General features: G+C 42.2%; 1 protein-coding gene across 1 annotated transcript in view; it reads right to left on the bottom strand.

Moving 5' to 3' along the window:
• Positions 1-327: 327 nt before the first annotated feature.
• rims4 (regulating synaptic membrane exocytosis 4) overlaps positions 328-12,936 on the bottom strand; it is a gene marked incomplete at its 3' end in the record, with an annotated part of 107,440 nt that continues 94,831 nt past the window's right edge. The window contains exons 5-6 of the mRNA XM_080494513.1: positions 9,945-10,084; positions 328-546 (exon numbers count right to left, since the gene is read on the bottom strand). Of these exons, the coding sequence (XP_080350639.1) occupies positions 328-546; positions 9,945-10,084 (359 nt within the window). The remainder of the gene's footprint in view (positions 547-9,944; positions 10,085-12,936) is intronic.

The raw sequence follows: 12,936 nt of genomic DNA, 5'->3' as shown, positions 1-12,936 counted from the left end.
CTCCTTGGAGTCTGCAACAACAAACGAAAACGTGGCCTCCCTCAAGTCTGAGGAAATGATCTGATACGATATCAAAAGAATTATCATACATTTCCATTAAGTGCCAGGAGGATCTACAGGTTTGTAATGTCGTTTTTTCCAGCCAAGAAAGTGATTCATTGCCATAAGTTGGCCGGCCACAGCACCCCGGAGTGAGATACTTAACATCTCCTGGCTCCAGGGTGGCGCCAGCCGGCTGGTCTGGGTTTACAGGGAATATCAAAAAACTTCATCGAACGATGGGAGTCCTCGCTGCAACATGGAAATGAAACCTCTTTTGTGTGAGTCTTAGGGTCGCTCACAGCAGGGGGGGATGGTGCTCTCCAGGGACATCTGCGATGAGTGGCGGATGAGTGGCACCATTGTTGGGTCCACCATCGAGGAGGTAGGGAAGAGCTTGTACCAACCAATCACCATCGTGCTGAGGTCCAGCTCCTCCAGTAAGATCCGAGCGACGCCCATGAAGCATTTCCGGTCCATCCGTCCGTAGTTGCCCCAAACTATGACCTGTAAATGAGAAAATCAAAGATCAGGGGAAGTTTGTTTGAGTGTCAAATCCATTCATCCGTCTTCTACACGGTTTTGTCAGTATCTGAGGTGCCAGATGCTGGTCCTGTAGAGTAACTGTAACTACAGTATTTGCTGCATGTTCACTGTTCATCAATATAGAACAGGGTGTGAATCATGAGGCCTGTGGGCGAAAACCAGACTGCAAGAGGCTCCAACCTGGCCAAACCACCAAGCAAATGGTCAAAGTTTTCAATGCAACACGTTTTTGGGCCATTTCTTTGTATTTTCCATATATTTTGGAGTTCATGTTGAGATTGTTGTCATTTTGCATCGTGAGTCATTGTTTTTTGTTAAAACATCAACATTGTCCCCACATACAGTAAAAAACAGCTTAATTAGAACTTTTGAAAAAAGTTTACATTTAAAGGTAATTATGACACTATTTTACTTTTCAAGATGAAACTGGGTTGTTTGTGGCCCCTGAATTAAAATGTGTGGTATAGAAGCTGCTGCAGCTGTGCAGACCGTATTACTGGGCAGATCGATCCAAACATTGATAATATCGATACCTACATTGGTATCGATATCGAACGATACCAGTGCAATGAGATCGGTACTTCGTTTAACTTTCTCTCCTGTGTTACATGCTTAGCCTGCCATTTTAAATAACAAGAGCATTGTGGGAAGTGGAGTTGTAGCATGTTTGGGTTTTTCGAAGTGTAGTTTTTGTTGTCCCACTATTTATTCAAAGAAAATATCCAGACATTACAATGGCTGGGAGAAAAACGTTTTGTTACTGTTGTTTGAACCAATCTTTTTAATATGGTAATAAAGTGTTTTCTGTTTACCTCTACAAATTCTGTTGTAAGTTCAAGTAATTAATAAACCAAAGGAAAAATCATAAAGCCACTTAAAGGTCATTAAAATGTATAAAGAACTAGCACCTTGATGATGCATTAACATTGAATATTAAAAATGATCGGAGCGGTATCGGCGTTACTGGCCCACTTGTAGTATAACACACCAATGACTGACTGTGTGCAGTTGTGTTTGTTTGTAATTCAAACTGAGCACGCTGCCTTTCCAGTAAAGCCACCACGACGATGATAGCATGCTGAATTAGCTTGGTAACATTTTATAATTAGCTGTGAACGAGTTCAGCAGAGTCTGATGGAAAAGCAAATCAGCAGAAAAGATGATTGATTGAGTTAAAAAAACAAAAAAAACAAAACAGCATAAAAGTGAGGGTGTGTCATAAAATGTCAAGAGGAAAACAGTGGACCCAGAACCCTGGATGAGTGTTCCCAGAGAGGCTGGGTTAATTACAATTAATTCAGATTTGACTAAATATCGAATCATGACAGTTTGTGTGTGTGTGTGTGGGGGGAGGGGCAGCACAGTGTGTGTGTGTGGGGGGGGAGGGGCAGCACAGACAGTGTCCTGTCTGTGGCTGTATGGTTTTCGTCCTCTGCCTCCTGACATCCTGATAACATCTGGGCTCATCTCAGACAGCCTCCACTCCTTGTCAGCCGGCCCACAAAATAATCAATATCCGTCAGCTGCGTGTGTCTTCTCGTGTAGCGCTCTGGTGTGTGTGTGTGTGTGTGTGTGTGTGTGTGTGTGTGTGTGTTTCTGGCACTGGCAGCTCGACCAGAGGAACCGAGCAGTAATGAGATCTCACTCCTTTCCACAGAGGCTAAAGCTGCTTCAATCTATTCTCCATGTCTTTAAAGATGGAGAATCCGTGTCTCCATCAGTCCTGCAGGCCGTTTGCCAAGCCACATCACTAGAACTTCCATTCTTAATGTTTACATTGTAATATAGTGCCAACTTGTGGCCCGGCATGATAACTACATCATTTTCAAAATGTTGCAGAGTAAATGCAAAAACGTGTTTTCACATGTTTTCACTGCAAACAGAGCAGATTCTGTGGCATCAGACACGACAAAAGATGCTGGGGAGTCCAGCACTCTTCCTGGGTCCAGAAAGGAGAGTACTGTTTCAGGATTTTTATCAGTAGGTATCCTACGTGATCTGTCTCTTGTCAGTCTACAGTAGTCGTGTGACTTTGTGCGTTGCTCAGTGAGTAGCTCTGGATCTCCACAAACAGTTCAGTCCGGGACCAACGGACCTGACGTATCTACATTTAATTGATATGGTCAGGATGGCTCTGGACCTGGTACCGGACCAATTAATCTGATCCACTGACATCACTAACAGAGCGGATTGGAACAGATTTCTTGTCTGAGACAAAAACTTTGTCCTAATCCACTCATTTTGCAACGTGCTTTAGTGCAATGTATAATTCTTAGCTGGTAACCCCCCCCCCCCCCTTTTGTTTCTCACTTCAGCATCATCTTTCGATTCCTTTGCATTTTTAGCGGCAACATTTTGGGGCCAGACCTTTTATACCCAGAGTTTAAACTGGATTTAATACTGTTTTAGCTAAACAGGAGTAAATCCCCGTTGTCCAAAGCTTTCCTGGAAGAGCAAAGGCACTGTCAACAGAAGCTTAATGTTCTTGGCTTTTTGGTGACCTGTTCAGAACCAGAGATGAGTACAATGCTTGAACCTCTGCTGCTGGATATCAGGACGACTGGACGGAGGCAGCTGCTGCCCACTGAGGCACATTTGGATGTCAAAATTCGCCAAAGTGGCGCTTCACTCAAAAGCCTCAAAGTATAAAAAAAACCACACGATAAGATTAGTAGTAATGTCCTTCTTGTGCCCGTCTGCACCATAACTGAGATGGAAAAGAAATAAATCAAACAGAGAATGGTAGAAAATGGTTCAGAAAGAGATAAAGTTGAATTTGATTATTCATTTGAGTTTATTTACTCAAAACATTTTAATTTAGAATCAGCAACTAGCCTGAAACGCATGTTTTTGGTCCTTGGATTCAAAGAAGAAGAGAGGGAAGAATGGGAAGGACATGCAAACCCCACACAGAAACACTCTGAAGCCCCGAGACTCGAACCGGGGACATTTTAGCACAAGAAGCACTGCAAGACTGGACAGCTCGACAATGCAAATCCATGGAGAGAAATTAGATTCAGAAAAAGGGAAAATATGTGAGCTGTTTAACGTTTAGATCCTATTGACCATTTTGGAAGTAAATATCTATTAACTTGATTTAGTTTAATTTCATGGCTCTAAAATGGTTAAATCGTGTGCATCGAGTGCGTCTCCTTAAATATTACTTCTTTTTTTTTTTTTTTACTTTACTGAGAACTCATTATGATTCAATGAAGTTCCATGTATTTTTCACATGATTTGTAGATGTAGTACCCCGTTTACCTCACACATTACTGTACACATATGTTTGTTCATTTTCTGTTGTACGCACAAGGTTTTGCATTTTGGGATAAATAAGAATTGGGTGATTTAGGTTTTTCCTATTGTTAATGAATGTAACATGCACCATTCCATTCGCCCATAGGGAAAGACAGGTGTCAATCAAGGAGGGACACGTTGGTGATATTCTGACTTTTAACCTATGAGGGCAGAGGGGGCGGGAAAAAGAGGTTGGAGAGTGCGGACTAGTGATGAGAAACCCGACTCCTCGAACGGACTCACGGGTTTTTGAGTCGTTCATCCAAGTGAATCGGTTGTCTGAGTCATTTGAGTCATTTGATTCAGTTGCGCATGCGCACTATATCCACCCGCTCCAGGACCTGGAGGCTCAACTGAACTGCGACATGAACCAGGGGGAGAATCATGTATTCATAGTAAAATGATGAAACACTTCTGAGGAAAATAAACAATAGTACACATTAGTTTTTAGTGATCCTGGTCTCCTTATTCTAGATTATGTGTGTTGTTTCTGAGGTTTAGTTGAATCAGAAAATAAATTAGATAAATGATTAAACTGAATAAATACCTGGCATCCAGAATGGAAGATATACAGTATATATTAATGTATACATATGTTTTTATAGTTTTTTTTCTTCCAACATTCTGATTTTCTTTTTTTACTAGTATCTAATAAATAATCTAATAATAAATAATGTTATGTTCATAGGGCAGAACTAATTATAGGGGACAATATTAAATGTAACACAATACACGCTACAGTGGTATTTTAACATTGTTTATTGTGTATTTAGCCATGTATTATTCATGTATTTATCTTTACAAGCTTTGTGAAACAAACAATGTATTTTTTTTTTTCTCCGCCGTCACTCTGAGATTTTCAGGTGAGGGAGGGGGGGAGGGCTCAGCGCTCACCGCTCATGAGGTGAACGACACAGCGGAAGTGCTACTGACCGATTCAGTGAACGACTCTTTCGAGTTTCGAGGGGAGTCGGTCATGTGAGCTGAACGATTGAAGGGAGGTGAGTCGGTCATGTGCGCTGAACAATTGAAGGGAGGTGAGTCGGTCATGTGCGCTGAACGATTGACGGGAGGTGAGTCGGTCATGTGAGCTGAACAATTGAAGGGAGGTGAGTCGGTCATGTGAGCTGAACGATTGAAGGGAGGTGAGTCGGTCATGTGAGCTGAACGATTGAAGGGAGGTGAGTCGGTCATGTGCGCTGAACGATTGACGGGAGGTGAGTCGGTCATGTGAGCTGAACAATTGAAGGGAGGTGAGTCGGTCATGTGAGCTGAACGATTGAAGGGAGGTGAGTCGGTCATGTGAGCTGAACGATTGGAGCGAGCTGACTCGGGCATGTGAGCTGAACGATTGAAGGGAGGGGAGTCGGTCATGTGAGCTGAACGATTGAAGGGAGGTGAGTCGGTCATGTGAGCTGAACGATTGAAGGGAGGTGAGTCGGTCATGTGAGCTGAACGATTGAAGGGAGGTGAGTCGGTCATGTGAGCTGAACGATTGAAGGGAGGTGAGTCGGTCATGTGAGCTGAACGATTGAAGGGAGGTGAGTCGGTTATGTGAGCTGAACGATTGGAGCGAGCTGACTCGGGCATGTGAGCTGAACGATTGAGGGGAGGTGAGTCGGTCATTCGCGCTGAACTACACCGACAAGCTGACTCCAGTGTGCTGAAACTGCCGCATGTGAATGTCTGGAGCCGGAAGCTGCTGTGCTTAGCGGCCGAGCTACAAGGAGGCTGTAGCAAAAATGACTCAGTGAACGAGTTAATGAACGTGAAAACTCGTGAGTCACTGTTCAGTAAAGTGACTCGCGGGTTTTGAACAATTTGATCATCACTAGTGCGGACACGGGAGAGTAAGGAGAGGAAAAAGAACAGGGAGGAAGAAAGTTTAATGGACGGAAAAGAAGAGGAAAACCAACAGAGTTTTACCCTGTGGTCGGGGTGCTGTCTGCTGAGGACTGTTGCTCTCCTGCACACGTGTTTTGTGCGTTTTGTGTGTTTTGTGCGTGAGGTGAGACTTGCAGTGGAGCAAGTTTCCCCTCCACTCGACCGGAGCCGGAGCTAGCTTGATGGTTAGCTCGCTGGTTAGCGCGGGCCGGTGCTGGACTGTTGGCGGGAAAAACCACGACCGGGAGCAATGAAGAGGACAAGGCAGGTTACTGAGACTGGGACTTGAACGTCATCTTGGCAGGCGTGAGTGCACGTGGATTCTCACTGGCTTTTCTGAGAGGTGGTCTCAGAGGAGACACACAGCAGGGGTCATCACTGGGGGGAAGGTGATCTGTTTCAACCCCACCAAGGTACACATCTTCTCCACGGTTTCTTTCTTTCCTTTTTAACTCCAACAAGCGTGCCAACTGGTACCAATGAACTACACTATAAAATCCCCGGTATTTAACTGTTATTTTCAGTGCAAATGGTTCACCGTTCCAATATTGTTGTGCAGTTCAGGAATTAAATGGGTTATTGTGAATGTTACGCTGTGTGATTATATGAATGTCTTCCGATTTGGGTTTTGAATGAGAGGTGAAAGTAAAGTTGAGTATTTGCTGGTTGGTTTCATGCACATTAACAGTTTAGCAAATAATCTGCGAACTGGGCCTCTGTGCAGGTTAAGCAGAGCATTATTGGTCAGTTAATTCATCTTAAAGAAATTTGTAGCTTCCTTACTAAATCAGTCCCCAGGCCAGTGAGACATATCCATCCAAGGTGCCGTATATTGGGATTTGAGTTTGAGGGCTACATAGAGAATAACATTTGTTCTTTCAAAAACATTAAAGTTGCAGTTTGTAGGATTTACGTCGTGTCACTTTTGTGAACTGGGTGGCACTGGTCAATACGTGTCCCTTCACCCAGTCCGTATTTCTTCTCTTGTTGGACTGGCTCAACAGTACTTGATACACCATTTTGTGGTCCATTGTGGTATTTCAACATATTTAGAAGCCATATAAAGCGGTAGAAAATGGATGGATGGATGGATAGAAGCCATCATGACTTGGTTGACTCCATTTATTTTTATTTTATGTCTGTAGAAATGTCTAAAAATGAAAAAAATGTGATAGCTACTTTCTATATCAGACAGTTCTTTAATACTGTGTGTTTTATCAACGTGTGGCCCGCTGAGGAACATTGTCTGTGATTGGACGGTGGAACAGAGGAAGCCAAGATAGTTTCAGTGATTACATACTCAAAAACTATCACGGTAAACAAAAAAAATCCACAAAACCAAACCTCTAACATGAAGAGCAGATGGAAACAATTGCATAAAACAAAGGGAGACAAGGGGGAAAAATAGAGTAAATACGATGATAGGGGATGGAAGAAGAGAGAGCGCAGCAAAGGAGTTAGATGATACTAGAAAGGAAGCAGTTAGCTGATAATTATGTGGTGACAGCAGCAGAGAAGTAGCCATTTTGAAAGAGATTTAACCTCAAAGCCAACGTCAAATTACCTCACAAAACCTGCTACTATGTTAAAAATAACATTTACTTTTCAATTATCAGAACCTAAAATGTTACATTTCATATATTACATAACTTTGCTTTGACTGCAACCCTATAAGCAATGTTCCTCATGGATGATCACACAAATAACGTAGTGGAAGAACAAAGCCATACACATTGGATGTGTGACCTGGATATAAACCTTAAACACAAATATAATCAAATTACATCCCAGAAGAACAAATACTTTTTTATAGTTGATAATCAATGTAATAACAATCCAACTTAGTCATCTGTCCACTACAATGTCCTTTTTCTCTCATTGTTAATGTTCAGAGCCAATAGTTCTCTGATGCATGTGTGTGTCCTTTCACTATGAAAACACACTACAGCGCCACCTTGTGGCTTGGCATGCCAACTACATCATTTTCAAATTTTGCCCTGTACATTTTTATATTTTTCTGAAATAAAAAGGCAAAAAACAATGCCTTTTCGCTAAACACTGTCATACAAGCGGGGCCTAAGTAAACAGAAAGTCATAATAATGGGCGGACAATGCAGCTGTTTGGACTTTTCATTCCCCTAATCTCATCCACTCTCTGAAATTAAAGCAGAATGTTGATTTTGTGGGTTAAAAGTAGAGCAGAAACTCGGAGTCATTAAAAAATATTTTCTCAATGAAACTCCGGCGCAGGATCACACAGCGCTCCGCTTTACTAAACCAGGAAGCGACAAATTGAAAAGCGCTGCTGATTTCAGTGTTTTTTTTTATCCAGCCTGAATGAGTTTGATGAAGCTCAGAGGATGGTGGCACAGACAGCAGATAATTAAGAGGGAGGCATTTAGTGACTAATTACACAGCGACGGGAGCAGCGGAGCTGCGGCGCTCAACATGCCACGACACCCCCCTGCAGATATACACTGACACACACACACACACACACACGTGTGTGTTATTTAACCACTATGAAGGGAAGATAACGCGGGACTACAAATGGATGACAGAAGAAAAAAAAAAATGTGAGAGAATATAAACAGAGTGAAAAAATGAAGGAAACATTGACACAATGGGAAAGAAAGAAAAATTCTAAGGGATGAAAAAGGAAAAACTAAAGAAAAGGAGAAAAACTAGAAAAAAAATCAGTATATAAGGAGAGGAAAGAAAGAATAGGCAAGGGAAGGAAGAAGAGAGAGGATAGAGAAAGAAAGAAGTGAGAAAAATGTAGAAAACTTTATAATATTTGCAGTGAAAGAAAATAATTCACTAAGGAGAAGTAAAATACATGAGTTTTTGCAGCATTGTTCATATCGGTACTTCAAGAAGGTAAAAGTTAGTAGGCCTACTCGTACTTCTACTCATCTGTTAAATGTTTTATTATCCCCCGCCATAGCTGATAGGCCCCGAAGGGGGATCTTGAAACAGTCTCCGTACGCCCGTACGTCCGTCCGTTCGAACGTTCCTACCTATATCTCGGCAACCCCTGGGCCCACAGTGACCAAACTTCACATGTGGATACATCTCAGAGGGGGAAGGGATACTATGGTGACCTTGACCTAATTTGCATATTAAGTAGGTCACAGGGTCACGAAGTGCTTAAAAACACATTTTGGGCTCTGGAGGCCGAGGTTTTTGAGCTAGGGCTCTGAAATGTTATACACACATGATACACACTCCAGGGATAACCTCCAGTACACCAAGTGACCTGACCTTGACCTTGAAGATTGGTAGGGTCTGAAGTTTGCTCGTCATGGTTGCACAATACATGTATTTTCATATAAACATTTCTCCTCATTTCTCAGCAGTTCCTGGGCCCACAGTCACCAAACTTCACACATGGACACTCCACCTGGGGAGAAGGGGCACCATGGTGACCATGACCTCATTTGCATATCAGGTCACAGGGTCACTAAGTGCATAAAAACACCTTTTGGGCTCTGGAGACGTATTTTGACATAGCTTATGAAGAAGACCTTTCAGATTCTACATAATTATCTACTAGGACCCATGGAACACCCTCTAGTGTACCAAGTGTGCTGCCTTAGAGCTGGCTTTGTGAGAAAATATAAAGCCCTCCGGCGGGGGATTAGCCGAGCAACGGCCTTCTTGTTATTATTCATTAAATTTACTGAAAACATTTGTGTTGTTCATGTTTTTGTCTCTTTATTAAATGTTTGGAGGTTTTATTGAGGGAAGTTTCCTCAACTGGCCCCTCAGGACTTTTATTTGTGACGTGATTATCCGCAGGGTTCACGCCGATTCCATGAGAACAAGAGGAAAGTTCAACTGTGACTTCAAAAATCTTTTTGTTCTGCAGGAGAGTTCATACTCCGAGAAGAAGCTGTTGAACCTGCAGACCACGCCCCCTCACATCAGCCAAACACTCGTTTCACATGTTTTCAGAAATACATTTTACTGAACTAATTGACTAATAAAAGTGAACGTCTTGCGTCCGAGCCGCGATTTTGGTTTGGTTTTAACGGTTTTAACTGCAGGAGCTGAGTGATACATTCAGGGACATCGCGTAAATAGATAGCACTCAGCCCGTCGTGGACTTGTGGTAGAATGTGGTAGTAAACAAGCAAAACGTGAGCAGAGTTTGTGCATCACACTACAGAACTCACCTGCACTACTTTGCCCTGTGGACTTTCAGAGAAGACCAGGACCTGGTTGTAGAGCGGATCCAAAGACTTCCTGACAGACTTGGTTTTCTTCTTGGACACACAGACTCCATTCTCCAGGAGGTAGACCTTGATGTAGGCCGCTGGAACCACAGCAGATAGAAACAAACTTTCATGCTCACGTTTCAGCAAGTCTCTTCATACGATTGAACATTCAACAATTTACACTGGTTTCTACGTGCAGCGAGGTCGTCTTCACATCAAATTTGGTTTTCTTCCTCTCTTAGGCCATCTATTGTCACATATTTGTCATTTGTATATTGCCCATCCTTTGCATGAGTTAGTTTGTATTCAAAGTTAAATATGAGGCCGTTCCGACTACAAATGGTTGAATTCAAGGTGACAAACAGTATTTTTCAGTTCAGCATTCTTAGAAACAAAAGCTGTTCTGACTTATGTAGAGTGTGAACTCCCTGAGCGATGGGAACACAATTTCCTCTATTCAATCTTGAATATTTCATATCTTCAAGTACCATCAGTGAGATTTTGGAAGCTGCATTCCATTAGCGTGAACATTTACCCTGCAGGCTGTCACTGGCTGGTGAAGCAGTCATAAAGCTCTGGAATCTGCAAATTCCAAATCATTGAAGGTACAAAGTGGAATATTTTAGACGAATGTAAATTCAATTTAAAGCTGAATGAGACAAATCAACAGTCAGGATGTCATTTTGAAGAAAAAAAAGATTGAAAAATAACTAATCTGTTCTCAAACCTCTGTTTTTTGTTTTAGATAAAGTCTTTACTTCGCAACTGATCATCCTCCGTGTTGAGTTTTAAATTCAGATTTATTATATATATTCTTCAACTTTGACCTGATAATCTTTTGCATTTTAACTATTTTTTTTACTCTGCAGCACTTAGAAATGCAAAGAAATGTACACAAATCTTCTTCTTCGTTGTTGTTATTGTTGTTGTAGTAGTAGTAGTAGTAGTGTTTCTTATTAAGGAGCAAGGCGGAAGGCCTCCAAAGGAGGCCTGGGCCTGGAGGCCAGGACCCTATTGTACTTGTAGTGTTTCTTATTCTTTTATTTTTTATGTTTCCGTCCTGGGTAGATTTGAGGCCCAATATGTACCTCTAAACATGCAAAAAACGCTCATAAAGACTGGTGGTAGAATTAAGGACATGTCAAAATTAACCCCCAGAGTGCTAAAATGTCTCTTGAGCATCACAGAGAAAAATATAAATGGCCACCACGGCCCGTAGGAACGTCGTAGAGAGATTGTTAAAATTGACCAAACTTAGCGTGACCTGGCTTCTCATAAATAGCTTAGATAAGCCTCGGGGGTGAAAGACATGCAACAAAAGGCCGGTGACATGCGATGGGGGTTGAGTACAGTTCTTTGTTTGTGTGAAGCTCACTGGGGGGACAGGCCCCCCTCCTCAAACAACCCCCTCACACAACCCCCTTAAACAATTCCATCAAACAGGCACAGGAAGGCGGAGACTGACCGCCAGACTATGAAAGAAGCAGCATTTTCCGGCGCGAGTCAGAGTCTCTCTGATTCTCATTCTCTCTTATTCTCTCTCTCTGTCGCTCTTGATGAAGGTGGTTCTGGGCAAGAGCTATTCACAGTGAACGGCTTCAGGACCCAAGAATATTCTTGTAAAGGCCGGTACTTTTTCTGTCTTATGTAATAAACTCCTGTGTTAATCCATTCTCAAGGTTTGTAAGTTTATAACTCACTGTATCTATTCTCTCTTCTCGGGGAGAAAGATTGTCACTCCCTGTCTGTGCGGATTCGAAGGAACCAGACTTAGACAAGATCAAACCAAAACGTAATTGTTCGTCTCATGTAAGATTTTCACCCCAAACAGCCCCTCAACCTCTGTGGGAGAATACAGTTGACCCCCTAAACATGCTCACATGCTCACCAAATTTGGCACGCTCATTAACGCTGGATGGCATTATGCGAAAGTGTAAATAATTACCCCCAGAGTGCCAAAATGTGCTCTCTCGCGCCATCTACAAATACTACAACCGCCGCCAAAAAACACTTAAATGGCGATCACGGCCTGTAGGAATGTCGTAGAGGGATCAAACCAAAAGTCAATTGTTCATCTCATTCAGCCCTACAAGTCACACACTGGTACACCTGACCTAAATCCAACAGGAAGTCCGCAATTTGCCTTTCAAAATAAGATTTACAAACACGAGCGACTCTGAGCGCGAATATCTATCGACTTCAATAACCTATTAAATGATAGGAGACTCTCCTCAATAATGCAGAAAATAATTTTCAGTCGTCGAACGGTTTCGTTTTAATACGCCATCAATGATCCAAACACCGAATCCTGCTCTCGCGCTGCAGTTTAAACGCCATCTCCTCTGAGGGCAAATATCATATTGCCTTCAAAACACTATGTCATGATGGAGCAAACCATCCAGATTAAATATTCTGTTCAACTGTTTGATTAGTCCTAATGAATTTACCGCTGGCCCCCAGCAGAGGAAAGGAGCTGTGATGCATTTAGAGGAAATAGGTGATTTGGGCTCCACAAAATATAACCGGTCATCTTCTGGATAATGTTGCTAAAGTCACTAATTGATTCCAGACACAGATTTCAGAATCACTTTTTAATTATTAAAAAAAAACTACAAATAATTTTTGATAGGGCTAGCAGTGCCTTGCTGCCCCTGACTGCACACCACTGTGTATTTGGCTGCATGTATTTATTGGCTTGTATGTAAAACTACTCACCTGAATTGCATGACGATTGTCAGGGATGATTTATCATGATCCAAGAACCAGATGATTAGATTTTGAGACGTTAATGGTAAAAAGCTGTGAGAAACTGCCACATACAATGTGGAGAGAGGCACCGAATGGTGGAGGTCAAAGCATCAGCTGCTATGGACGAGGCTTCTGCCAAAACTATTCATCCGAATTTCATGAAATTTCCATTGATGATTTGTCTTTATCTAAGGATGGTCCC

The sequence above is a fragment of the Blennius ocellaris genome (assembly GCF_963422515.1).
Source record: "Blennius ocellaris genome assembly, chromosome: 4".
NCBI lineage: Eukaryota > Metazoa > Chordata > Actinopteri > Blenniiformes > Blenniidae > Blennius > Blennius ocellaris.
Note: the sequence above shows the minus strand (reverse complement) of the source record. Positions and strands in the feature narration are given on the sequence as shown.